The 26,092-nt window shown below is 42.4% G+C and overlaps 1 protein-coding gene across 1 annotated transcript; it reads right to left on the bottom strand.

Annotated features, from left to right (window-relative positions):
* Window positions 1-264: 264 nt before the first annotated feature.
* LOC140724679 (scavenger receptor cysteine-rich domain-containing protein DMBT1-like) lies at window positions 265-25,246 on the bottom strand. The gene is made up of 6 exons (XM_073039104.1): window positions 25,133-25,246; window positions 16,656-16,776; window positions 7,897-8,127; window positions 6,253-6,567; window positions 924-1,238; window positions 265-350 (listed from the first exon to the last, which is right to left on the bottom strand). The coding sequence occupies exons 1-6, from the start codon at window positions 25,244-25,246 to the stop codon at window positions 265-267; spliced, it is 1,182 nt and encodes a 393-aa protein (XP_072895205.1).
* Between the last annotated feature and the right edge of the window lie 846 nt (window positions 25,247-26,092).

Below are 26,092 nucleotides of genomic sequence, written 5' to 3'. Positions count from 1 at the left end.
AAATACTCTCTAAATTTAGTATATCTCGAACTTTCAATGACAAAGCGTTCAGCAAGATCTTCTATCGTTTTTGCTAAAGCAGCAAATTGGCCTATATTGTACTTAAATGTTCCCTTGCACTGACACGACAAGAAATGAAGTGAGGGCAGAAAAGTCAAATTGAGGGAGGAAAAGTCTGCATCCTTCTGAGATCAGGAACAGAGAAAACGCCTTAAAACAAGAAGCATGACAAAAAAAAACCACAGATGCATATATGTTAAAATATCAGTAATTACTGGAGGCTTTTGGAAATGGGTTGATAATCTTCTCCTTCTTGACCTCCTCAATTAGCGGTTTCGCTGGCCATATTTCTGTAAAATATTCAACTCATCATTTCAGTGAAATATTCCAAAAGCATGTCCTTACATTTAGAGATAAATAATATAATAAAGATATCAATAACTTAGTTAGAGTGCAGAGAAATTTGTCAGTTATGCTGCCAGGATTTGTGGATATGAGTTGTAGGGAAAGGGTGAATATGTTAGGCGGTTACACCCTAGAACGTAGAAGAATGAGATGAGATTTGTGAGAGATAACCGCCATTATGTGTGGCTTAGATAGGATCCATTCAAAGAGGCTTTTCCACTCAGGTTCAGGTAGACTAGAACTACAGCTCATGGTTTAAGGGTAAAAGGTGAAGTCTTTAAGGGAAATATGAAGGCATATTTCTTCATTCAGAACGTGGAACGACTAGTCTGTGGAACTGTTGGAAAGGGTTTATTTCAACGTTTTAGAGAAATTTGGATAGGTCTGTGGATGGGAGGGAAATGAAGAGCTATGGTCCGGGTACGAGCCGATGGGGCGAGGAAGATTAATCGTTCGGCACGGGTAGGTGGGCCGGGAGGCCTGTTTCGCAGTCTATAATGCTATGACAATATAATTACCTGAACAAGTGATTCCAACATCCTCCTCGTGTTTGCAGTTGTGCTGGCCCCATGCTGAAGATGGGCATTGCCATAAAAGTGAGTCGCCCAACCGACATCTCACGTCGTCCAGCCAGATCTGTCCAGTCCCTTCTCCAAATGCAGCACTGTTCTCGACTAATTTTGCCGATCCGCAGTTGAGCTGGGAGCAAACGACTTGTGCATTCTCAATGCCAAATGAATCAGAGCAAACTGTTCCCCATGTTCCGTTAAAGAAAACTTCAAGTCTGCCCTGGCAGGGATTTTTCCCATCTGCCAACCTTATCTTCCTGTGACCTGAAGAACAAAGAACAAACCTGATTATTGATTATATCTTCATGTTAATAATTAATTGTGATGTGGGTATATGATGATCAGGGACGTGCAGTACCTCTAACGATGGGGATTATGATGTCCGAACTCACCTTTGGACACTCAGCTCTCACCCTTGACCCGAAGTAGCTGTTTGCATGCGACACCGGCCACACAATGGTGCACCGCTACGACAGGCAAGCTAAACCAGGCGAGATGGGCCGGCGGGACCCGTATCGCAGTGAGATATTCACATGCCTGCGCTAGCATGCGAAGACAGCTCCGTGAGAGTAGACATATAATATCTACAGTGAGATCCAACGGCCAGGAAGGGTGCATTATTTCGATTCAAAACCAGTGTATTATGCCTGAACAATGGGATGAGGGAGGATTTGCTCGTGTAGACTGGGAACACAGGCTATATTGTGAGATGTTTAAGGGACAGTGGAAAGCTTCCAAAGAGATTTTCACGGTGCTCAACGAAAGTATATTCCGCTTAAAAGCAAGGACAGTAAGGGTGGGGAGAGTAAGCCTTGGATAACTAAGGAAATAAAAGAAGGCATCAAACCAGAAGCTTGTGCACATAAAGTTGTCAAGACTAGTGGGAAACTAGAAGATTGGAAAAACTGTAAAAAAACAACAAAGAATCAGGAAGCGATCAATGAATAAAGGGAAGCCAGATTATGAAAATAAACTAGCACAAAGTAAAAACGGACAGGAAAAGTTTTTCTAATTTTATAAAGCGGAAAGGAGTGGCTAAAATGAACGTAGGTCCCTTGGAGGACGAGAAAGAGGAATTTATGTTTTGAAATGACGGAATGGCAGAGGCTTTGAATAACTATTTTGTGTCAGTATTCATGGTGGAGGACACGTCTAACATGCCAAGAAGAGATGCTATAGATGCAAAGGGAGATGAGGACATCTGTACAATAGCTATCACTGAAGAGCTAGTGCTGAGTAAACTTTTGGGCCTGAAGATAGATAAGTCCCTTGGTCCTGATGGAATGCATTTTAGGACACTGAAAGAAATGACAGAAGTTAAAGTAAAAGCTTTCGTGAAAATTCTCTTGAATCTGGAGAACTCCCGGCGGATTGGAAGAAGCCGAATGTCGCGTCATTGTTCAAAAATGAATGTAGGCAAAATGCAGCTAACTATAGGCCAGTTAGGTTAGCATCTGTAGTTGGGAAAATGTTTGAAGATATCATTAAGGAAGAAATAGCGAGGCATCTGGAAGGAAATGGATCCATCAGGCAGACACAACATAGATTCAGAAAAGGTAGGTCCTCTTTGAGGATATAACGAACGCAGTGGATAGAGGGGAACAGATGGGCATTATTTACTTCGATTTCCAGAAGGCGTTTGATGAGGTGCCACATGAACGACTTAACCATAAGCTAAAGATACATAGAGTTGGAGGTAATGTATTACCAGGGTGGAGGATGGGTTAATTAATAGAAAACAGCGAGATGGGATACATGGGTGTTTCTCTGGTTGGTAAACAGTGGAACAGTGGAGAGCAGTGTACCTGAGGTGCAGTGGTCATGATATGCATTAACGATCCGGAAGAGGGGGCCGAGTGTATTGTATCTAAGTTTGCTGGTGATACCATATTGAACGGAAAAGCAAGTGTTTCAGAAGAAACAGAGCGTCTGCAGAAACAAATAGATAGGTTAAGTGAGTGGGCGAGGGTCTGGCAGATGGCGTACAATGTTGGTAAATACGAGCTCATCCACTTGAAAAAGGGAAGAGCAGATTATTATTTCTGGTCTTCCTTACATGAGGAAGGATACAGTGAATCTGGAGGTGTTGCAAAGGAGATTTACCAGGTTGATTCCAGAGGTGCAGGGGTTAGACAATGAGGAGATAATGAGGCACCCTGGACTGTACTCGCTGGAATTCAGAAGAGGAGATCTTATAGAAATATATAATGTTATGAAAGGGTTGATAAGATAGAGGCAGGAAAATTGTTTCCACTGCCAGGTGATACCAGAACTAGGGAACATAGTCTCAAGATTAGGGGGAGTAGATTTAGGACGGCGATGAGGAGGGACTGCTTTTCTCAGAGAGTGGTGTTACCGGCCCACTGAAGCAGTGGAGGCTCCCTCATTAAGTTTATTTAAGACAGGTGAGATAGATGTTAGCATAGCAGGGCAATTAAGGGTTTTGGGAAAAAAATGGTCGGTGAAGATGAATCCATAGCCTGATCAGCCATGATCTTACTGAATGTCGGAGCAATCTCGACGGGCCAGACGGCCTATTCCTGCTCCTATTTCTTATGTTCTTGTGCTCCTATGTTTAAAGGACACGACGAGGCACAGAACTGGTCATTTACTGCAACTACGGAAGACCAGTTTGTGCGAGTACTAATACCAGAGGACTCGGACTTTCAAGCTCGAGAGAATAGAGTTGTCCCAGTACAACGTCTTTTCAATTAAAATAATACTCTCCCGCACAGGTTTCCTATCATTGTTGACGACGACGGGTAAAGAACAACCTTAGGCCATAACGAGCTTTCATCCCAGAAGCGCAGAAAGGTTTATGTCTGTGACTCAAATTTGCAGTCCTTGCACCGTCAAGTTGTTGAGTGCAATCTTTCGGAAACAATGAATCTTAACTGCGTGATCTGATATAGTGCTGCGTTTTACTGGATATATTTCCATAAAGTCATAACCTATGCTAACAGAATTATAAATATGAGAAATTCTGTCGAAGCTGAAGTCCAAAGCAACACACACAGGTTGCTGGAAGAACTCAGCAGTTCAGGAAGTTTCAATGGAACCAGTAGACATTTCAGGCCGAGACCTTTCTTCAAGACATTTGCAATTTTCCAGTCTTCTGAAACCATTCCAGAATGCACTGATTCTGGAAAGATCATTGTTAATGCCTACATGATCTCTTTAACAACGTCTTTCAGAACACTGGGGTGAACGCCATTTGTCCAGGTGACATATACCTTCAGACCTTTTAGTTACACAAGAATCTTCTCTCAAGTTCTGGTAACTTCACCCACTTCATGACCCACGACACCTGTAACTTCCACCACAGCGCTAACGTCTTCCACCGTACGGACTGATGAAGAATATTTATTCAGTTCGTCTGCTATTTTGTTGTCGCCTGTTACAACTCTACAGCATCGTTTACCCGCGGTCTGGTATCTAGTCTCACCTCTTTTTTACACTTTATGCATCTGAAGAAACGGTTCCTAGCCTCTTTAAAGCTATTGGCTAGCTTGTGTTCTTATTCCATGTTTACCTTCTTAATCCAGTTTTGTGTTGGTAGCTTCCGACTACCTTTTGCTCTATTATATGCCCTCTCATTGTCTATCATCCGTTATAGTTTGTAGGCCACATCCTTGCTACTGTTTGCGGGTCTGAATACAATTCTTATCAGGGAATGTTTACCTTTGCAATTCCTTAGCTTTATCCACTATGATTCAACAGTTTCCGACTCGATGTCATCTCTTTCCAATAATTGGATTTCATTTTTTACCAACACAGTTATGCCACACCCTCCGCCTTCCTGCTTGTCCTTCAATGCAATGTGTATCCTTTGACATTATGTTCCAGCTGTAATCGTCTTTCAACCACGATTTAGTGATACCTAAAAAATCCTATCTGATAATCCGCAATTGTGCTGCAAGTTCATCTCCCTTATTCTGTGTACTGTGTGCATTCAAATACTCTATCTTCAGTTCTGTATTCACTCTTTTCGATTTTGTCCATCATTCACGTTGCAGCTCATCCTGGTGACTGCAATTTTGCTGTATCAACAGCGTCAGCTTCTCCTGACTACACATTGCCTCTATTTGCAAACCGGTGTCGACATCTCCAGCACTATTATCCACCTTGTTTCCGATACGTCTTGCACTGACGTACATGCTGCTCAGGACACCAGTCACACCTTGCTCAATCTTTTGATTCCTAGCTGTGTCTTCCAACATATGCCTCCACTTCCTCTCCACAAACTGTTCTGGTACATTGACTCCCATCCATTGACACCTCCAGTTTCAACGCCACCATGCAGGATCAACAAACTTTTGGGCTAGAATATTAATCCCCCTCCAGTTCCGGTGCAAGCTACGCCTTCTGTACAGGTCCCACCTTCCCAGAACACAATGATCCAGAAATCCTATGTCCTCCTCTTACACAAACTCCTTAGCCACCTATTAAATTGCATGGTCTTCCTAGTGGTGCCCTTACCTGCACCTGACACGGGTAGCAATCCTGAGATCACAACGCGAGAGGTTCTTCCCTTTAACTTAGCACATAACACCCTGACATCCCTATTCAGAATCTCGTCACTCGTCCTGCCAATGTCATTGGAAACTACGTTGACCACGTTCTCTGGCAGTTCACCTTCTCACTACATGATGCTGATATATCTTAGATCCTAGCACCTGGGAGGGAACGTACCATCCGAGAATCTTGTTCTCGCTCACGGTACCTCCTGACTGTTCCCCTAAATAACGAATTCCCTATCACCATAGCGTACGTCTTCTCCTTCCTTCTCTTCTGAGTGACAGGGCCAGACTCAGTGGCAGTAACCAAAAACCAGAAACGCATACAACTTGATCAGCAGAGATCTATAAAAAATAATCCAAACACCAATATGTGTCGATGAAATCTTGTCCCGAAACCTCGATTCCTCCAGCAAGAGCAAGTGAGAGGGAGAGGGGCCTCGCTCAAACGCTGACAGACAATGTCGAACATACCGCTCTTGTTTTCTCTCTCTCGAAAGGATAGAACAGTATCCTTTCCCTTTAGATTGCCACAGGAATCAGAACGAATAAAAAGAAAACATAGTATTATTTTTCGATTTGTTTGTAGTTCACTCATTGAACCTTTGTTGGTTTTATGGTAGTGTTGGGGGTTTTTCAATAAAATAAATAATGCCACTCTTATCGATTATCATCATGAAGTTATCTTACACCGGTATGTCAAAAATAGACTTCATCACAGTGAGAGAAACACATATCTCATGCATTAAGGAACTCCTCACCCGAACAGATAACTCCAGCATCTTCTTTGTGAATGCAATCGTTCTCGCCCCATGGTCTCGCCGGACATTGCCACAAGGCTGTATTATTCACTGAACACTTGAGGTTGTCCAACCAGATTGGACCTGAGCCTTGGCCAAACCAACTGGTCTTGGTGGCATTAACAGCATGTCCACAATTCATTTCCTTGCAGACAACATCTGCATCTGTTAAATCCCAAGCATCATCGCAGACGGTCCCCCAGATTCCGTTGTAATAAACTTCTACCCGTCCGGCACAACGACTTGAACCATTCAACAGCCTTACGGGAATATCATCTGCAGCACGAAATAATAACATTAAATGAATTGGCTTTCTGGAAACAACTTGACTAAGGCTTGTAATCAAGCAGGATGAACAGATAATTGTTAAGTGTAACTTCATTACTCTACTTAATATAAATTCACAAAGCATTGCTCAGTTATAAGAAAGGAGAGGGATGCGTTATGGGTGCTTGCGATCTTTAACCTGAAGGTCAAGCTCAAGATTGTTTAATTTCATTTCCAGTACACAATTCAATAATAATATTTTTCTGCGGTTCCGATGCAGCTGTTAAAAAAATCTCATAAGATAAAGAACACAATAATAAACCTGCAGAATAAATATAAAATAATGTCTATAATGTGACACAAGGCACAGGACTGTTTGTACATAGGTTACTCTGACAGGAAATGATAAAGCAGTGGAGGTTGGGTGTGCGAAGGGGTCTGTTGGTGACTGGAGTTGTTGATCAGCCTGACTGCTTGCGAAAAGTAACTATGTTTGTGTCTGATGTACCTGACGTGGATACTACGTAGCCTCCTCCTGATGGGAGTGGAGTAAAGAGTCAATGAGCAACCACCTTTCGCAAACTGTTCCTTGAGCAACTGAGGGTATTTGCGATGGATTACAGATTGATCACATCCATTCAACATTCCTCTGCACTTTTTTCGAAGTGCAATCCTTCTTGATTCCTTCCAGTCTGTGGGTCAATTTTTCACAGACTTGATCTGGCAGAACTGCATGACTTTTGTCTTCATTTAGCTGTGATTAACGTGATTGTGAACTTGAATTAGATCAGTTTGGGGCGATGCTCAATAGTAAAGATAACTGTAGATTGTGTATACATAAGAGGTTCTGCAGATGAGTAACACTCACAAGTTGCTGGAGGAACTCAGCAGGTCAGGAATAATCTTTCCAGGAATACAGCGTGTTCGTTTTGGGTCTAGACCCTTCATCACGACAGCATTGTGGAAAGGCTAACAGTAACAGTATTAGGCAGATATTTGCCTCTCTTACATAAATGGAAACAGGGGATCAAGAGGGCTAAAGTGGTAATAAATTATCCTTCGCTATCATAACTCGGTGCGGAAGACGTGTCTTTTAAACCTGATTTCATTGTTCAAAAGGCAAAAAAAGGTCACAATTGCAGTTTGATCCAGAAGACCACAGCAAAGGGATCCATGTGAATGACATATTAGCACGAAGAATACACACTCTATGACTGTGCAGTGTATATACTTTATGACGGAACAGAATGTTCTTACCAGAACAAAAGACACCAACATCACCACCGAGAGGTAAATGGTCCGTTTGTGTGAAAGTGCAGTTCCAGAGGTAGGATTCACCTCCAATACAACTGACGTTGCTCATGATCACAGGCCCTTTCCCGATTCCATACTTCCCGTGGTTGTAAACATTTACTGCGGAGCCGCACTTTAGCTGTCTGCATACCACATCTGCGTCTTTGAAATCCCACAAATCATCTGTTACTCTGCCCCAGACGCCGCTGTGATAAACCTCCACTCGGCCATCGCATCGGCCCTCTCCAGCAGCCAGCCGCAAATGCCAGTGATCCACTGTAAAATATAATTGGTTATCAATGTCCTTCGACCTTTAGCATCAGCATATTGTAAACAACAATTACACATTCACATGTGTCCAAGCTGGTCAAAATTAATTAAATTAGGAACTCTTGCAAATATGATATGCAACTGTTACTGGAAAGAAACAGAATAAAATGCTTAAGCTCTAACGTACTGTAAGACCATGTCCGAACTGCGGCGGCCAGACGACACCTGGAAGACTCAAGGATTGTGATGATTCAGATCATCCTGAAGGGACGGTTGGCCAGAGATTCGTGAATCTCAGATATGAATGTTACCAGAAATGTGCATCAAGATAGCAAGTTAGGTTACTGTGCTCCGTTCCTCAGAAAATAACTTCTAAAGACAAAACTGGATTTTAACAGTATCTGCTGTAGTCTTTCTACAACAACTTCAACCATCGAGGATAACCTGCTGCTGATGTTACTTGATTGGATGAATAAATCATCTGTCATTTTAGGCACATATGCTCAACAGAGATATTTACAAATTTTCAACGCTGCAGCTGCGCCGAAAACTCTTGGAAATGGCATTTTATTGCATGGGATTCAATTATTTAAATTAATTTGTGCATTATCTTGAAATTATTGTTAATTAACGGCCAAGAATGCAACTTGTATATGAGCCAATGTGGATTACAGATAATTAGTATTCAATAATTATCTTGTCGCGAAGTTTACGATGAGCTACATTATTATTTATATATTTTTGTATTTTTTAATATTTTTTTGTCAGGTTAACATAGATTGCACTAATTCATTAATTAATAGTGAATAACTGGTTCTCAATATTTGTAAATCATTGATGAACCACCGAGATATTCGGTTTTATTATAAATGCATATCAGCAGGTGCATTCTTAATCATTGCCGTAAATTGGTTAGTGAATTTCAGAATTGTTTCTCTGGCGCAGTGTCTTTGTTCTAGTGTATACACAGTCACAAGTGTATTAGTAACTTTAACAGCGTGTCACGTGAGAACACTGCAGTAGAAGTCTTCAGAGATGTGTTGTAAGCTACATCCTTGTAAGTATATAAAACCACGAAAGTGGAGAGGGATTGCTGTGAAATTCCATGTTTCACAGCTAGAAACCGGTTTGAGGTATGCCAAATGACAGAGTTCCACACTGCTATATCTGTTTCCGTGACTACTTTATGTCATGTACCAGTGATGATAAGGTATTTTCTGAACATCACAGAAATGAACTAGTCCACGTGACTTCAGACTGGGTGGACAAAGAAGAGGAAGTAGATGCATTTGACATGGACTTCCAGAAGGGCTTTGATCAGATGCCATACATGAAACTGCTTAAAATGATAAATTCCTTTAGCGTTCCGGAAATATTCTGGAATGGATGAGGAATGGCTGACAGGTAGGAGGTAGTGAGTGGGAATAAAAGGGGCCTTTTCTGGTTTGCAGCCGGTGACTAGCAGTGTCCCTCTGTGGTCTTTATTGGGACCGGTAGTTTTAATGTCAGAGAAATGTATACAAATACATCCTGCAGAGGATACGAAGAAAGGTGGAGGGATAGGTAGTACCGATGAAGATATACGATTGCAGCTGGACTTAGCCAAATTGGAGCAATGGACAAAATAGTGGCAGATGGAATACTGTGTTAGGAAATGTACGATAATACATTTTGATAAAAGGATCGATAGTGTGGACAATTATCTAAATGCGGAGAAGGTTCAAGCTTCAGAGGTGCAGAAAGACTTAGGACTCCTCGTGCAAAACCCTCAGAAGATTAATTTACGGGTTAAACCTATAGTAAAGAAGGCAAATACTACGTTTGCGTTTGTTTCAAGAGGAATAGTTTGCAAATACAAGGAGATAATGCTGAACCTTAATAAGGCACTAATTAGACCGCACGTTGAGTAATATTGGGCTCCGTATCTCAGAATGGATGTGTTGTCATTGGCGAGATTAGGGTATCCTGCACAAGGACTCCCAAGTCCCTTTACATCTCTGCATTTCGAATGCTTTTTCCATCTAAATAATAGCCTGCTCGTTTATTTCTTGCATCAAAGTGCATGACCATACACTTTCCAACATTGTATTTCATTTACCACTTCTTTGCCGGTTCCTCTAAACTATCGTAGTCTCTCTGCTGGCTCTCTGTTTCCTCAACACTACCCGCTCCCCCACCAATCTCTGTATCATCGGCAAATTTAGCCGCAAATCCATTAATCCCATAGTCCAAATCTCTTACATACATCGTAAAAAGCAGCGGTCACAACACCGATCCCCGTGGAACTCCACTGGTAACCGGCAGCCAGCCAGAGTAGGTTCCCTCTATTCCCCCTCTCTGTTTACTACGGATCAGCCAATGCTCCACCCATGCCAGTAACTTCCCTGTAATTCCATGGACTCTTATCCTGCTAAGCAGCCTCATGTACGGCGCCTTGTCAAAGGCCTTCTGAAAATCCAAGTACACCACGTCTACTGCATCTCCTTTGCCTATCCTACACGTGATCTCAAACAATTGCATTAGGTTAGCTAGGCAGGATTTTCCTTTCAGAAAACCGTGCTGGCTTTGGTCAATCTTGTTATCTGCCTCAAGGTGCTGCGTAATCTCACCCCCAGCAATCGATTCCAACAACTTCCCAACCACTGATGTCAGGCTAACAGGTCTATAATTTCCTTCCTGCTGCTCCCCACCCTTCTTAAATAGCCGATTAGCCTTTGGAATTTTCCAGTCATCCGGTACAATGCCAGAATCTAGGAATTCTTGACTGATCATTGTTAATGCCTCCACAATCTCTCCAGCTACTTCCTTCAGAACCCGAGGGTGCATTCCATCAGCTCCAGGAGATTTATCCATCCTGCAGACCATTAAGCACCCTGACCAGCTTCTCAGTCGTAATTTTCACTGCACGTACTTCACTTTCCCTGACCCTCTTGAATATATTGCAGATGTCTCTCACTGTGATGCAAAATACGCAGTCAGTTCCTCTGCCATCTCTGTGTCTCTCGTTACAATATCTGCAAAGTTAATTTTTATTGGTCTTATAGATACCTTCAACTCTCTTTTACCCTTTATATACCTAAAAAAAGCTTTTAGTATCTTCTTTGATATTAGTTGCCGGTTCCTTTCATATTTCATCTTTTCCTTGGTGATGACCTTCGGAATCCCCGTCTACAAGTTTTTAACAGCTCCCGAATCCTCTACCTTCACACTGGCTTTGGCCTCCTTCTATGCTCTCTCTTTTATTTTTACTTTGGCTCTGACTTCACTTAACAGCCACGGTACTGTCCTTCTTCCATTCGAAAATTTCTTCTTATTTAAGGCGAAATTCGATCATTTCCTGATCGTTCAAGGTATCAAACGATATGGCGAAAAGGCAGGTGCATCCGGATTCAGCCATGATTGAATAGCGGATCAGTCTAGATGGGCTGAATGGCCTATTGCTCCGCCTATAATCTTATGGTGTTATGGTTTTCCATTCGTTATCACACACACTGAAAGGACTCCAGGACAGACTGCCTTCGGGCGTTCAACATCCATTCCTGGGCATTGGAAATCAGGTCTCGGAGATATTGGGCCTTGAATCGCCAGTCTCGGGCTTGCCTATGCTCATAGTCTCAAAGACTCTTCGCCGTGAAAAGCAATTACAATCACGACACCATCGATGAAAGTAAACTTTCCACCCGGATAGTCAGGGCCTTCATTCTCATAGATATTCCCAGTGTCCGCTCCCGATCCTCTGCTTACTTTACCGTAACAGAAGCTATTTTTTCATGTTTCCAGAGCTGATGAAGGGACATTCACTACAAAGCCATATACTTTTTCAGCCTCTTCAGATGCTACAGGATGGGTTAACGATCAGCAGAATTCCTTTCTTCTATTTAAGATCTCCAGTATCTGCAGTTCTTTCCAATTTTCTACTTCTTATTCAGGGCAAAGCAGATTGACTCAGTATCCTGGAATTCCAGTTGCATAACCCTGTATTTAGCACATGGAGTTCCAGGATACTTAACATCATATAATTTTCTATCAGCGCGGACCACAATTAGGAGGAATTCATTCAGCCAGATGAAGTCGTGGAATTAATTTTTACAGACGGTCGTGGATGCAAAATCATTGAGTATATTTAATGCCTAGTTTAACTGATTCTTAGTTAGTAAGTGTGTCAACTGTTGTGAGGAGAAGACAGGAAAATCTGGCTTGGAGGGATAACGGAGAATCGGATTTGATGGGTCGAATGGCGTAGGTCTGCTCCATTGTCTTACGGTCTTATAACGCCAGCTGATTACACGCTTTGCAGCTCTCACGGTATTTGAATATACAGAGGAAACGGCAATTTCCATAGTGTAGCATTAATTACTGCAAGGCAGTTATTATTATATATTTTTATTATTTTTCTCAGCTCAAGCTAGTGAAACCTGATGTAGAGGCATAGCCAAGTATATTCATTTCTCAACGGCTAGCAACGTTCGGACTATTCAAGTGATGTTTAATATTGTATCTTTCTGGAGAACTATGCAGATTTTGCTGTGTAGTCCAAATGGTTAAATGTTATTGTGGATGCGTTTGGGATGATACTAGTTGTAGATATTACTATTGGGACAATGTATACCCTGCTTATGTCTTTAGGTTTCCTTATTTAATTCGGCAGATTTCTGGTGATTTTATCTTACTGATTTCTGTATGTGATGTGTGTTTGGAATGGCTCGACCTATTCTGTATCTTAGTCTTGCTTGTTTATCTGTATTACCATATCTTGATAGTTATTATGAATTGCCCTATCTGTAACAACGGATTTGTCGTAGTATAATTTGTGGAATTCTGACTCTAAAATCAGATCAGCATTATATTTATAATAAGGTATGACATATTTCATGAGTTTGTGTTTTAAAGCAAGAATTTGGAGAATGATGTTTGCCAGTTGATTGTGTTAACCTGCTGCATGATCCTGTAATGTGTTGGATTGTTTCTGGTTTCACTTGGCATGTTCTGCATTTATCATCATTAATTTGTTGTTCTTTTATTATGTATTATTGATAATACTTTTGTGTTTTTCAGCCTTGCCAGAAGCAACCCTTTGTTTCTGGAAAAAACCTCAGTATTCCTTGTTCATGTTCTATTGTGTTTCAATTTCCTCTTTTAGTCAGCATATTTCTTCTGTTTTTCATATATAATTGTTTATTATTATGATTATTATTATTTATATATTTAAAAATTGCTCAAGCTTGTAATCCCTGTGATATGGTCATAGCCAACCAGCTCAACGACAATTACGAGGCGCTTTCGGACTATTCTAGTGGTGTTTAGTATTGCGGCTGTCTGCAGATTTACATAGATATTACAGTGCAGCCAAAACGGTTTTATGGTATTGTGTAGTGAGGTTGGGATGACTCTAGTTGCTATTACTACCGGTACAATGTGTACCTTGCTCATCTTCCAAAGTCTTCCAATTTCTTCTTTTAATTCAGTAAATCTTTGGTGCTTTTCACTTTCTGATTTTCCAAAAAGATCGGAAAATCTGTTTTATTGTTGAACACATCTATCTATCCACCGACCTCACCAAACACCCCTAAATCTGGGTTCTTGCTTGTTTATCCTGTATTTTTACATTCGGACGGTAATTTTATATTGTCCTATCTCTAATAAGTGATCGATCATAATATAATTTGTAGTATTCTGACCCTAAAAATAGATCAGAGTTAAATTTTTTACTGAGGTGAGACTACATTTATGACTTTGTATTTTAAAGTAGGATTCTGATGACTGATGTTTGCTACTTGATTGCCCCTGTATAAATAAACAGATTGTGCTAAACTGCAACAGGATCCTGTAATGTGTTGGATTGTTTATGGTTTGCCCAGCATTTTCTACAATTATCACCTTTAATTTGTTGTTCTTCAGGTGTATATTCTGATCTTTTTTTTGTGTTAACAGCCCGGAACTGTATTGCCACAAGGAACTCCCTCCCACTGTTTTTGGGAAGCGGTCTCCAACACAGAGTCAGGCGTGGGACACTTCCTTGTCGACACCTGGTCTCTAAGATTGATGGGATGTCTTCCTAGAGGGTCATGCTCTGCAGTAGGTTAATATTTACTGCAACAGTTGTGATGTGTGATGAGCAAACCAGGTGGAGATGGGGTCCAGAGTTGACTCTCCTGTGAACTATGCTGATAATGAGAGAGAGAGATGATTTAGTATTTGGCTTCTTCGATAATTGTTACCTCTAAGACAACGGAAGGTTTGCCTGCAACTGCATCACCTCACCCCCCCCCCCTCTCTCTCTCTCTCTCTCTCTCTCTCTCTCTCTCTCTCTCTCTCTCTCTCTCCCCCCCCCTCTCTCTCTCCTCTCCCCCCCCTCTCTCTCTCTCTCTCTCTCTCTCTCTCTCTCTCTCTCTCTCTCTCTCTCTCTCTCTCTCTCTCTCTCTCTCTCTCTCCTCTCTCTCTCTCTCTCTCTCTCTCTCTCCCTCCATAGAACATAGAATAGTACAGAACATTACAGGCCCACAATGTTGTGCCGACCCTCAAACACTGCCTCCCATATAACTCCCCAACTTAAATTCCTCCATATACCTGTCTAGTAGTCTCTTAAACTTCTCTAGTGTATCTGCCTCCACCACTGACTCAGGCAGCGCATTCCACGCACCTACCACTCTCTGAGTTTTAAACCTTCCTCTAATATCCTCCTTGAACTTCCCTCCCCTTACCTTAAAGCCATGTCCTCTAGTACTGAGCAGTGGTGCCCTGGGGAAGAGGCGGTGGCTGTCCACCCTGTCTATTCCTCTTAATATCTTGTACACCTCTATCATGTCTCCTCTCATCCTCCTTCTCTCTAAGAGTAAAGTCCTAGCTCCCTTAATCTCTGATCATAATCCATCTCTCTAAACCAGGCAGCATCCTGGTAAATCTCCTCTGTCCCCTTTCCAATGCTTCCACATCCTTCCTATAGTAAGACGACCAGAGCTGGAGACAGTACTCCAAGTGTTGCCTAACTAGCTTTTTATAGAGGTGCATCATTACACCGCGTCTCTTAAACTCTATCCCTCGACTTATGAAAGCTAAACCCCATAAGCTTTCTTAACTGCACTACCTACCTGTGAGGCAACTTTCAGAGATCTGTGGACATGTACCCCAGATCCTTCTGCTCCTCCACACTAGCAAGTATCCTGCCATTTACTTTGTACTCTGCCTTGGAGTTTGTCCTTCCAAAGTGTACCACCTCACACTTCTCCGGGTCAAACTCCATCTGCCACTTCTCAGCCAACTTCTGCATCCTATCAATGTCTCCCTGCAATCTTTGACAATCATCTACACTATCTGCAACACCACTAACCTTCGTGGCGTCTGCAAACTTGCCTACCCACCCTTCTACCCCCACATCCAGGTCATTAAGAAAAATCACGAAAAGTAGAGGTCCCAGAACAGATCCTTGTGGGACACCACTGGTTACAACCCTCCAATTTGAATGTACCCCCCTCCACCACGACCCTCTGCCTTCTGCAGGCAAGCCAATTCTGAATCCACCTGTCCAAACTTCTCTGGATCCCATGCCTTCTGACTTTCTGAATAAGCCTACCGTTGGAACCTTGACAGATGCCTTACTAAAATCCATGTAGATGACATCCACTGCACTACCCTCATCTATATGCCTGGTCACCTTCCTCAAAGAACTCTATCAGGCTTGTTAGACACGATCTGCCCTTCACAAAGCCATGCTGACCGTCTCTGACCAGACCATGATTCTCTAAATGCCCTTAGATCCTATCTTTAAGAATCTTTTCCAACAGATTTCTCACCAGAGACGAAAGGCTCACTGGTCTATAATAATATATATATTTGCATTTTATAGTACTGTATTACTTAGTTTGTTAATAAACACTTTTAGTTACAGTAATAGAACATAGAACATAGAATAGTACAGCACATTACAGGCACAATGTTGTGCCGACCTTCAAACCCTGCCTCCCATATAACCCTCCACCTTAAATTCCTCCATATACCTGTCTAGTAGTCTCTTAAACTTCAGTAGTGTATCTGCCTCCACCACTGACTCAGGCAGTACATTCCACGCACCAACCACTCTCTGGGTGAAAAACCTTCCTCTAATATCCCCCTTGAACTTCCCTCCCCTTACCTTAAAGCCATGTCTTCTTGTACTGAGCAGTGGTGCCCTGGGGAAGAAGCGCTGGCTGTCCACTTTGTCTATTCCTCTTAATACCTGACTCCAACGTATTATTCAATTTCTGCTGGTTTGGTAACCCGGTCACGGGGTACCTAACATATTGGGGGCTCGTCGGGAATTTGATTATCAAATTGAGGGGGCTGTTGAATTGATTGGGGTAAATTCCCTTATCTGATTTGGTTGTGTGGAAAACCGCAGAAATGGAGTTTGAGGTTAATAAGTTTGTACGTATCCAACCCCTGAGGGGGTAGACGAGGCTAAGAGGGAGATACTGGTGTGAATTGCTCGGAAGTTAAAGGTTAAGCTGACCACTCGCATGAAGAAGGCTCAGGTACAGCTGTTACTAGCACATCATTACGTAGCCGAGGGGAAATTCGAAGAAGGGGAGTTGGAGATGTTTGTTGAGGGTAAAGGCTGAGGCTGAGGTTCAGCTTCAAGCAGAGAAAATAAAGTATGAACATGAGTTCCGGATAAGGAAGCTGGAGGCAGAGAAGGAAAGAGAAGAGGCTGAAAGACAAAGGGAAGGGGCCGAAAAGCAGAGAGAATAAAGGGCGAAAGAGAGGCAGTTTAAGCTGGAAAATTTAAAGGCAATGCAGGATGGGGGACAAGTGCTAGACCCAGCCAATGGGTTCAAGGTTAGTCAGGAGGTTAAGTTGGTACCTCCATTTGAGGAGATGGATGTGGATAGGTACTTCCTCCATTCTGAGAAAGTTGCTAAGAATCAGGACTGTCCGAAGGAGAAGTGGGCCGTTCTGTTACAGAGTGTTCTTAAGCGGAAGGCTCTGCAAGCCTATTCGACGTTGTCCACAGAGGAAGCAAAGAATTATGATGATGTAAATGGGGCTATATGAGGATTTACGAGTTGGTTCCTGAGGCATACCGGCAAAGGTTCCGGAATTTGACAAAACCATGGGACCACACATATTTAGAGTTTGCCCATGAAATGCACATGTACGTTGAGCGTTGGTGCGCCTCAAAAGGGGCCAGTAAGGATTTGGACAAATTAAAACAGTTGATGTTGATTGTGCAGTTTAAAAGCTGCGTCCCTGAGGGTATGCTGACGTACTTGGATGAGGAGGAGGCAGAAAATCTGTCTGCGACTGCCAAGTTAGCAGATGAGTATGCCTTAACCCACAAGGTAAAATTTCCTCCGAGTAAGAGCTACCAATGGGGTAGTAGGGATGGTAGAGAAGGACCACTGGTGAAGTCAGAGAATAAGTCAGGGACTAGGGGAAAGGGTAAGGAGGAGGAAAAGCAGACTGGAAGGAAGTTTCCTAGTTTTATGTGTTATAATTGTGGGAAAGGGTGTTCGGGTCGAGGAAAAGGAAAATAGAAATATGTCAAAGAAGTCCTGCTGTTCAGGAGGATTTAAACTAATGTGGCAGGGGGATGGGAACAAGTACAGAGAGACCGAGGGGTGTAAAATGCGGTTAGAAGCAAAAAGTAGTAAGGTGAAAAGTAAAAGTGGCAGGCAGGCAGGCAAAACCAGGGCAAAAATCAAAAAGGGCCACTTTTCAACAAAATTTTATAAGGGCTAAGAGCGTTGCACAAACGAGCCTGAAGGTTCTGTGTGTCAATGCAAGGAGCATTCGTAACAAAGTGGATGAATTGCATGTGCAGATATTTATTAATGAATATGATATAGTTGGGATCACAGAGACATGACTCCAGGGTGCTGAGGAACAGGAGTTCTTGGAATGTATGCGGGATGGTTTTCTGAACCAACATGTCGAGGAACCAACTAGAGAGCAGGCCATTCTAGATTGGGTATTGAGCAATGAGGAAGGGTTAGTTAGCAATCTTGTCGTGCGATACCCCTTGGGTAAGAGTGACCATAATATGGTGGAATTTTTCATTAAGATGGAGAGTGACATAGTTAATTCAGAAACAAAGGTTCTGAACTTAACGGAAGGTAACTTTGAAGGTATGAGACGTGAATTAGCTAAGATAGACTGGCAAATGATACTTAAAGGGTTGATGGTGGATATGCAATGACAAACATTTAAAGATCGCATGGATGAACTACAACAATTGTTCATCCCAGTTTGGCAAAAGAATAAACCAGGGAAGGCAGTGCACCCGTGGCTGACAAGGGAAATTAGGGATAGTATCAAGTCCAAAGAAGAAACATACAAATTAGCCAGAAAAAGTAGCACACCTGAGGACTGAGAGAAATTCAGAGTCCAGCAGAGGAGAACAAAGGGCTTAATTAGGAAAGGGAAAAAAGATTATGAGAGAAAGCTGGCTGGGAACATAAAAAACTGACTGTAAAAGCTTTTATAGATACGTGAAAAGAAAAAGATTAGTCAAGACAAATGCAGGTCCCTTACAGTCAGAAACAGGTGAATTGATCATGGGGAACAAGGACATGGCAGACCAATTGAATAACTACTTTGGTTCTGTCTTCACTAAAGAGGACATAAATAATCGTCTGGAAATAGTAGGAGACCGAGGGTTTAGTGAGATGGAGGAATTGAGGGAAATACATGTTAGTAGGGAAGTGATGTTAGGTAAATTGAAGGGATTAAAGGCAGATAAATCCCCAGGGCCAGATGGTCTGCATTCCAGAGTGCTTAAGGAAGTAGCCCAAGAAATAATGGATGCATTAGTGATAATTTTTCAAAACTCCTTAGATTCTGGATTAGTTCCTGAGGATTGGAGGGTGGCTAATGTTACCCCACTTTTTAAAAAAGGAGGGAGAGAGAAACCAGGGAATTATAGACCGGTTAGTCTGACACTGGTGGTGGGGAAAATGCTAGAGTCGGTTATCAAAGATGTGATAACAGCACATTTGGAAAGTGGTGAAATCATCGGAAAAAAGTCAGCATGGATTTGTGAAAGGAAAATCATATCTGACGAATATTATAGAATTTTTTGAGGATGTAACTAGTAGAGTGGATAGGGGAGAACTGGTGGATGTGGTATATTTGGATTTTCAAAAGGCTTTTGACAAGGTCCCACACAGGAGATTAGTGTGCAAACTTAAAGCACACGGTATTGGGGGTATGGTATTGATGTGGATAGAGAATTGGTTGGCAGACAGGCAGCAAAGAGTGGGAATAAACGGGAGCTTTTCAGAATGGCAGGCAGTGACTTGTGGGGTACGGCATGGCTCAGTGCTGGGACTCCAGTTGATTACAATATATATTAATGATTTAGACGAAGGAATTAAATGAAGCATCTCCAAGTTTGCGGATGACACGAAGCTGGGCGGCAGTGTTAGCTGTGAGGAGGATGCTAAGAGGATGCAGGGTGACTTGGATAGGTTAGGTGAGTGGGCAAATTCATGGCAGCTGAAATTTAATGTGGATAAATGTGAGGTTATCCACTTTGGTGGCAAGAACAGGAAAACAGATTATTATCTGAATGGTGCCCGATTAGGAAAAGGGGAGATGCAAAGAGATTTGGGTGTCATTGTACACCAGTCATTGAAAGTGGGCATGCAGGTACAGCAGGCGGTGAAAAAGGCGAATGGTATGTTGGCATTCATAGCAAGAGAATTCGAGTACAGGAGCAGGGAGTTTCTACTGTAGTTGTACAAGACCTTGGTGACACCACATCTGGATTATTGTGTGCAGTTTTGTTCCCCTAATCTGAGCAAAGACATTCTTGCCAGAGAGGGAGTACAAAGAAGGTTCACCAGGTTGATTCCTGGGATGGAAGGACTTTCATATGAAGAAAGACTGGATCGACTAGGCTTATACTCACTGGAATTTAGAAGATTGAGGGGGCATCTTATTGAAACGTATAAAATTCTAAAGGGATTGGATAGGCTAGATGCAGGAAGATTGTTCCCGATGTTGGGGAAGTCCAGAACGAGGGGTCACAGTTTAATGATAAAAGGGAAGCCTTTTAGGACCGAGATGAGGAAAAACTTCCTCACACAGAGAGTGGTGAATCTGTGGAATTCTCTGCCACAGGAAACAGTTGAGGCCGGTTCATTGGCTATATTTAAGAGGAAATTAGATATGGCCCTTGTGGTTAAAGGGATCAGGGGGTATGGAGAGAAAGCAGGTACAGGGTTCTGAGTTGGATGATCAGCCATGATCATACTGAATGGCGGTGCAGGCTCGAAGGGCCGAATGGCCTACCCCTGCACCTATTTTCTATGTTTCTATGAAAGCTGGCCACATAACATCTAAGTGTCTAGCTCCAAAGAAAGAGACAGGAAAGCGAAAGGGGCCAACCCCGACTGCCTGCATTAAGCCGGCTGAAATGTCGCTAAAGGAGGATGAGCCAAGCCGAGCTCAGGAGTGATGGGAGAAATTGCTTTTGACCGGGTTGGTATCTGTGAAGGACGGTTCAACCCCAGTGCCAGTGTGAATCTCGAGAGACATTGGGGCTTTTTAGTCCCTAATCCTAAGCAGTGTGTTGGACTTTAGTGCTGAGACCCAGACTCGTGACGTGGCGATAGAAGGGGTTGGAAAAGGGACCGAGGCAGTGCCGTTGCATAAAATATGTTTGAAGTGTGAGTTGGTATCCAGATCAGTCACGATCGGGGTGCGGTCTGCACTCCCGAAACGTGATGTGGATGTCTTACTCGGGAATGACCTGGCGGGGAGGACGTGCTCACAACAGTTCAGTTTACGAGTAAGCCTGTAGGTGCTGAGGACCCGCCCACAGATTCAGGAGTTTATCCCGCTTGCGCAGTAACCCGAAGCATGGCGAAAAGGGCTGTGGAGACAAACCCTGATGTAGTTGAGGCAGACGTTGATTCAGCTGAGACGTTTTTACCGTCCCTGTGTCAGAAGGGGTTAGAGGACAGTGAAGCTAAGGAGAGTAAGGGGGCCGAGGCAGATTTATCGTTGTTAAAGAAAGACTTTGTGGAGGACCAGAGTAAACATGAGAAACAGATAGATAGATAGATAGATAGATAGATACTTTATTCATCCCCATGGGGAAATTCAACTTTTTTCCAATGTCCCATACACTTGTTGTAGCAAAACTAATTACATACAATACTTAACTCAGTAAAAAAAATATGATATGCATCTAAATCACTATCTCAAAAAGCATTAATAATAGCTTTTAAAAAGTTCTTAAGTCCTGGCGGTAGAATTGTAAAGCCTAATGGCATTGGGGAGTATTGACCTCTTCATCCTGTCTGAGGAGCATTGCATCGATAGTAACCTGTCGCTGAAACTGCTTCTCTGTCTCTGGATGGTGCTATGTAGAGGATGTTCAGAGTTATCCATAATTGACCGTAGCCTACTCAGCGCCCTTCGCTCAGCTACCGATGTTAAACTCTCGAGTACTTTGCCCACGACAGAGCCCGCCTTCCTTACCAGCTTATTAAGACGTGAGGCGTCCCTCTTCTTAATGCTTCCTCCCCAACACGCCACCACAAAGAAGAGGGCGCTCTCCACAACTGACCTATAGAACATCTTCAGCATCTCACTACAGACATTGAATGACGCCAACCTTCTTAGGAAGTACAGTCGACTCTGTGCCTTCCTGCACAAGGCATCTGTGTTGGCAGTCCAGTCTAGCTTCTCGTCTAACTGTACTCCCAGATGTGGCAGCTGGAAGGTCCAGTGTTGGACACTGATGATTTCTGTAGCTTGGAAGAGCTGCTTGCAGTTGAAGAATTTAAGGAATGTGTTCCTGATGATATAATGGCATTCCGAGATGAAAAGGATGCCGCTACCTTGAGGAAGTCTGCTGGGTTAGCAGACGAGGTTGTTTTAACCCGCAATGTTTAGTTTACCTCGGATGGGAGTTGCCCAGAGAGCAGCTGGGAGGATCAGGGGAACTTGGAATTTGAGACTGGGACTGGTATTTAAAGACTAAAAGAGGCAGATGTTCCGTTTCCCTGTGTTCAGGTTGTTGAGGTACCTGTGGGTTCACAGGGTACTGAAACTTGTGTCGAGACTCAGGAAAGGTCTGTGGTATCTGACTTGGTTAAAAAGGAATGCAGTCCTTTTGTGTCAGATGGACTTGGTTCAGTGAGTAAGGGGTTAACCCTGCACCAGTGGAAAGTGAGGATTCTCAGTCACTTGTGTTAGAAGGTGTTCTAAAAGTTAGTGATAAGATAACAGCTGGTGATATGAATATTATTGTAGATATTCAGAAAAGTGTTACTGGACTTTTCAATAAGGTAAATTTAAAGTCTGGATCGGTTTCAGAAGCATTGACCATGCTGAAGGGTCAGTGATTAGGTAACAAGGTGCCTGCTAATCTGTTACAGCTTGTTTTGAAAATTAAATATAAACAATTTGGTGATGTTGTTCAAGTTTGTGATTTGGAGAGGCAAAACTTGAAGTGTTGTTTTGACCAAGAGGGATCACCTGCTGGTGTTAAACTGGAAACTAATAGACTTAAGGATCTTGAAGATAAAATTAATGACTTAAAATTAATAAGTTGTCTGGAAGTTCAGCAAATGGGCTTAGTTTGAAAAACATTAGTGATAAGCTAGCACCTGTGCAGGGGGTCTGTGAAATCCTTATCCAAACTGGTGAGCAAGCTAATCACATGATGGTTGAGTGTTCTGTGTCGAAGTGGAAAAGGGGCAATAGTTGACTAAACGCCACTTTGAATAACAGAATCTGGTTCTGCAGGAATCTGACTTTTTTTCCTGTGACAAAGCTTGTGAATGATAAAGACAATATCATGGTAGATTGACTGTTTGAATCTATTAAAAGTGAAATAGAGATTAGTATCTGCATACGCTTCTGTAATGTACTACATGATAATCACACATGTATTAGTTTAAACTCTGTAATATACACCTAAGTTAAAAATTATTCCACTGTAGAAAAAGAATTACTGTCACTTATTCTGGCGTTACAGCATTTTGAGGTTTATATTTGTCCGGCACAGAAGTATCCTGATCACAATGCATCGGTATTTTTCACTAACATAAGAATAAGAATAGGCGACTGCTAAGTTGGAGTCTGATGTTACAAAAATTTGATATAAAGATACCACATGTAAAGGAGACTGACAATATAATTGCCGATTGTTTATCTAGGTGTTAGATTTAAAATTATATCCGTGTTACTCTGTTGGTTAGTGACTACTTATGTATTATATTAGACTCTGTAACGTGCCTTACTATTGGATTTTCCCCCCCGTAAAAAATATTTTAAGGGTGGGGTGTGATGTGTGATGAGCAAACCAGGTGGAGATGGGGTCCAGAGTTGACCCCCTGTGAACTATGCTGATAATGAGAGACAGAGAGATGATTTAGTATTATGGCTTCTTCGATAATTGTTTACTCCACTCCAGGGACACTTTGCCTGCTTGTGTAGATTCCTGCTGAAACAGCAAGGCGGTACCAGGTGATGGACATGGACAGTTGATGGATGGATGGTACCCCAGCAGGGGAGATAAAAAGCGAGTCTGCTGAGACACAGGCAGGCACACCACGGGACACTGAAAGAGCATTGTGGACCCAGGCGAAGGTGGGAGTTTGGAGGATCGATTTGGAGGAATCGATCAGAGGCTCACAGTGTGTGAAGGCAGACCGGTGGGGGCTTGTGTGTGTGTCCACCCTCGCCTGGGTGACAGGCTCAACACTGAAGAACGGTCTGGCCTGGTTAGGAGGGGTCACAGTCGGTGACCACAACAACACAACAGGACAAGAAGACAACGGAAGGTTTGCCTGCAACTGTAACACCTCTCTCTCTCTCTCTCTCTCTCTTCAACGGTAGAACAGCAACTACCTCGACTTAAACTAAACTGAACTGAACTCTGCACCATCATAAGACTATTCATCTACCCCTAGACTTCGATAGAGCTTGGTTTTGATTCCTATTTCCACACCTGTATATATCATTGCTAACCTGTTTTATATATATATATTTGCCTTTTATAGCGCTGTATTACTTAGTTTGTTAATAAACACTTTTAGTTACAGTAATACCAGACTCCAAAGTATTATTCCATTTCTGCTGGTTTGGTAACCCGGTCACAGGGTACGTGGCACAATAATAACGTTTTTATTTTTATTGGCTGTGTTCTCATTTAGGTTTAGTGGTGTATACTTCTTATCGCAATTGAATATGCTCGCCTGGAGAGCTGATTCCTTTTTTCGTTGATGGAAGTATATCTTTACAAATTTTATGTGGATGATGTTGTAGATTTTTAATGTCATTTATTCCTGTTCACCCTTTTGCGCTGGATAGTGTCAACCTAAGAACATTCGATGTACATAATGTTTTCTGAAAGTTGTCACTTAAGTTATTATTTTTTCTTTGTAAATGTTCGAGATTAGTTTCAGACCAAGATATTATGCAAAAGAATATATTGAGATAGGTACAGCGGAAGTGTTTATTGCTTTTGTTATATTTTTACTGTTGGGCTCTGTCTGGTAGATTGTATTAACCACTGGGGTAAATTCTGTCAAAAAGTTTCTTTTTTGCACGGGGATGTATTTCCTTTCCTGATTGAAATCCCATGTACTTATTTTATATATTCATCCATCAGATTTATTGTATCGTGCTCCTCTGTTTTGGATTCTATTAGGTCTATTGCACCTATCTCTATTTGTAATATTCTGTATTTTTCCAGTCCAATTCCAAGTTTATATCTTTCCAAAATAGTTCTACTATTTGGATTAATTGTTTTAGCTTAACTGATGAAGAAGCATGAAATTTCAAATCCTCCATCGATAAAAGTTGTGTCAAATATAGCTCACTTCGTTGTTTCTGATTCGATATTATTATTATTATTATTATTATTATTATTATTATTATTATTATTATTATTATAAGCGTGGCCGATACTTAATTCCAAATCACCTACCGGAACAGATAACGCTGGCGTCATTTTTGTGTGTACACTGTTGTTCTCCCCATGATGAAATGCGGCAGTCATTCAAACGCATTTCATTACCGCGACATTCTGTGACGTCCTTCCAAATCGAGCCATTTCCTTCACCAAAGAATGCTCCCGCTTTCGCTGATAAAACCGGTCCACAATGGAGGTGATTGCAAACGACAGAGGCATCCTTTAAATCCCAGAAAAAGTCGCAGACCGTTCCCCATGTTTCGCCGCGTAATACTTCCACTCTCCCCGAACAGTTGTCCATGCCACCGATTAACCGCGGTCCTTTTTGACCTTTTGAGCAAAAACATCGGAAAAGCTGTTTTATTGTTGAACGCATCCATCTATCCACCGACCTCACCAAACACCCCACAACCACGACTTTATGATTCGAGTAGGACTATAAGGCGGTAAGTTATAGGGGCCGAACTACTCTATGTGGCCCATCGATTATGCTCTATTATTTCATCAGGGCTGATACAATTTTTCTCTCAGCACCAATCCCTTGCCTTCTCTCCGTATCCCTTCCTGCCCCGGAAAATCACGAATTTGTGAACCTCTGTCTTAAATATACACAATAACTTGCGCTCCACAGGCGCCTGTGGCAAAGAATTCCACAGATTCCCTGGCTAAAGAAATTCCTGCTCATCGCCTTTCGAAAGGCACGCCCCTCTCAGTGGCCACACCTTCTTCTCCCTCCCGTTTGGTAGATGGTTCCCTGGTCTATACTGTGCGGTGTATCAAGGCATCTTGCCGGATACCTAAGAAAATTCACGAGTGTGTGGATTTGGAGGCATCTGTGGCGCCTCAGGAGTTGCGCCTAGGGTGGGGTGCGCTAATACAACTAGAAACTCGGCAACGCAGCAGATTCGACAGTTGCGTTCGGGTATATGCACATGTCAGCTGGTTATTATTTATTATTGTGATATTTAACTCTTTTCTTTTTGCTGTTGTAGCGTGTGTGGGGACGTGAACAAAGTACAGCAACATTACACTGCCTGATTGCATTCGGCCTTGATTGAGAGAGTG

This window comes from Hemitrygon akajei, chromosome 3 (genome assembly GCF_048418815.1).
Source record: "Hemitrygon akajei chromosome 3, sHemAka1.3, whole genome shotgun sequence".
Lineage (NCBI taxonomy): Eukaryota > Metazoa > Chordata > Chondrichthyes > Myliobatiformes > Dasyatidae > Hemitrygon > Hemitrygon akajei.
This window is presented reverse-complemented; position numbering and strand designations above follow the sequence as displayed.

Excerpts from the sequence above, each read along its gene's own strand:
- LOC140724679 (XM_073039104.1), bottom strand. The coding sequence starts at position 25,246 with ATGCCTCTGTCGTTTGCAATCACCTCCATTGTGGACCGGTTTTATCAG. Across the intron at positions 16,777-25,132 it reads GGACGTCACAGAATGTCGCG|CTTCCTTATCCGGAACTCAT; the intron begins GTAATGAAATGC and ends CTCTGCCTCCAG. Across the intron at positions 8,128-16,655 it reads TCGAATTTCCCCTCGGCTAC|TGGATCACTGGCATTTGCGG; the intron begins GTAATGATGTGC and ends TATATTTTACAG.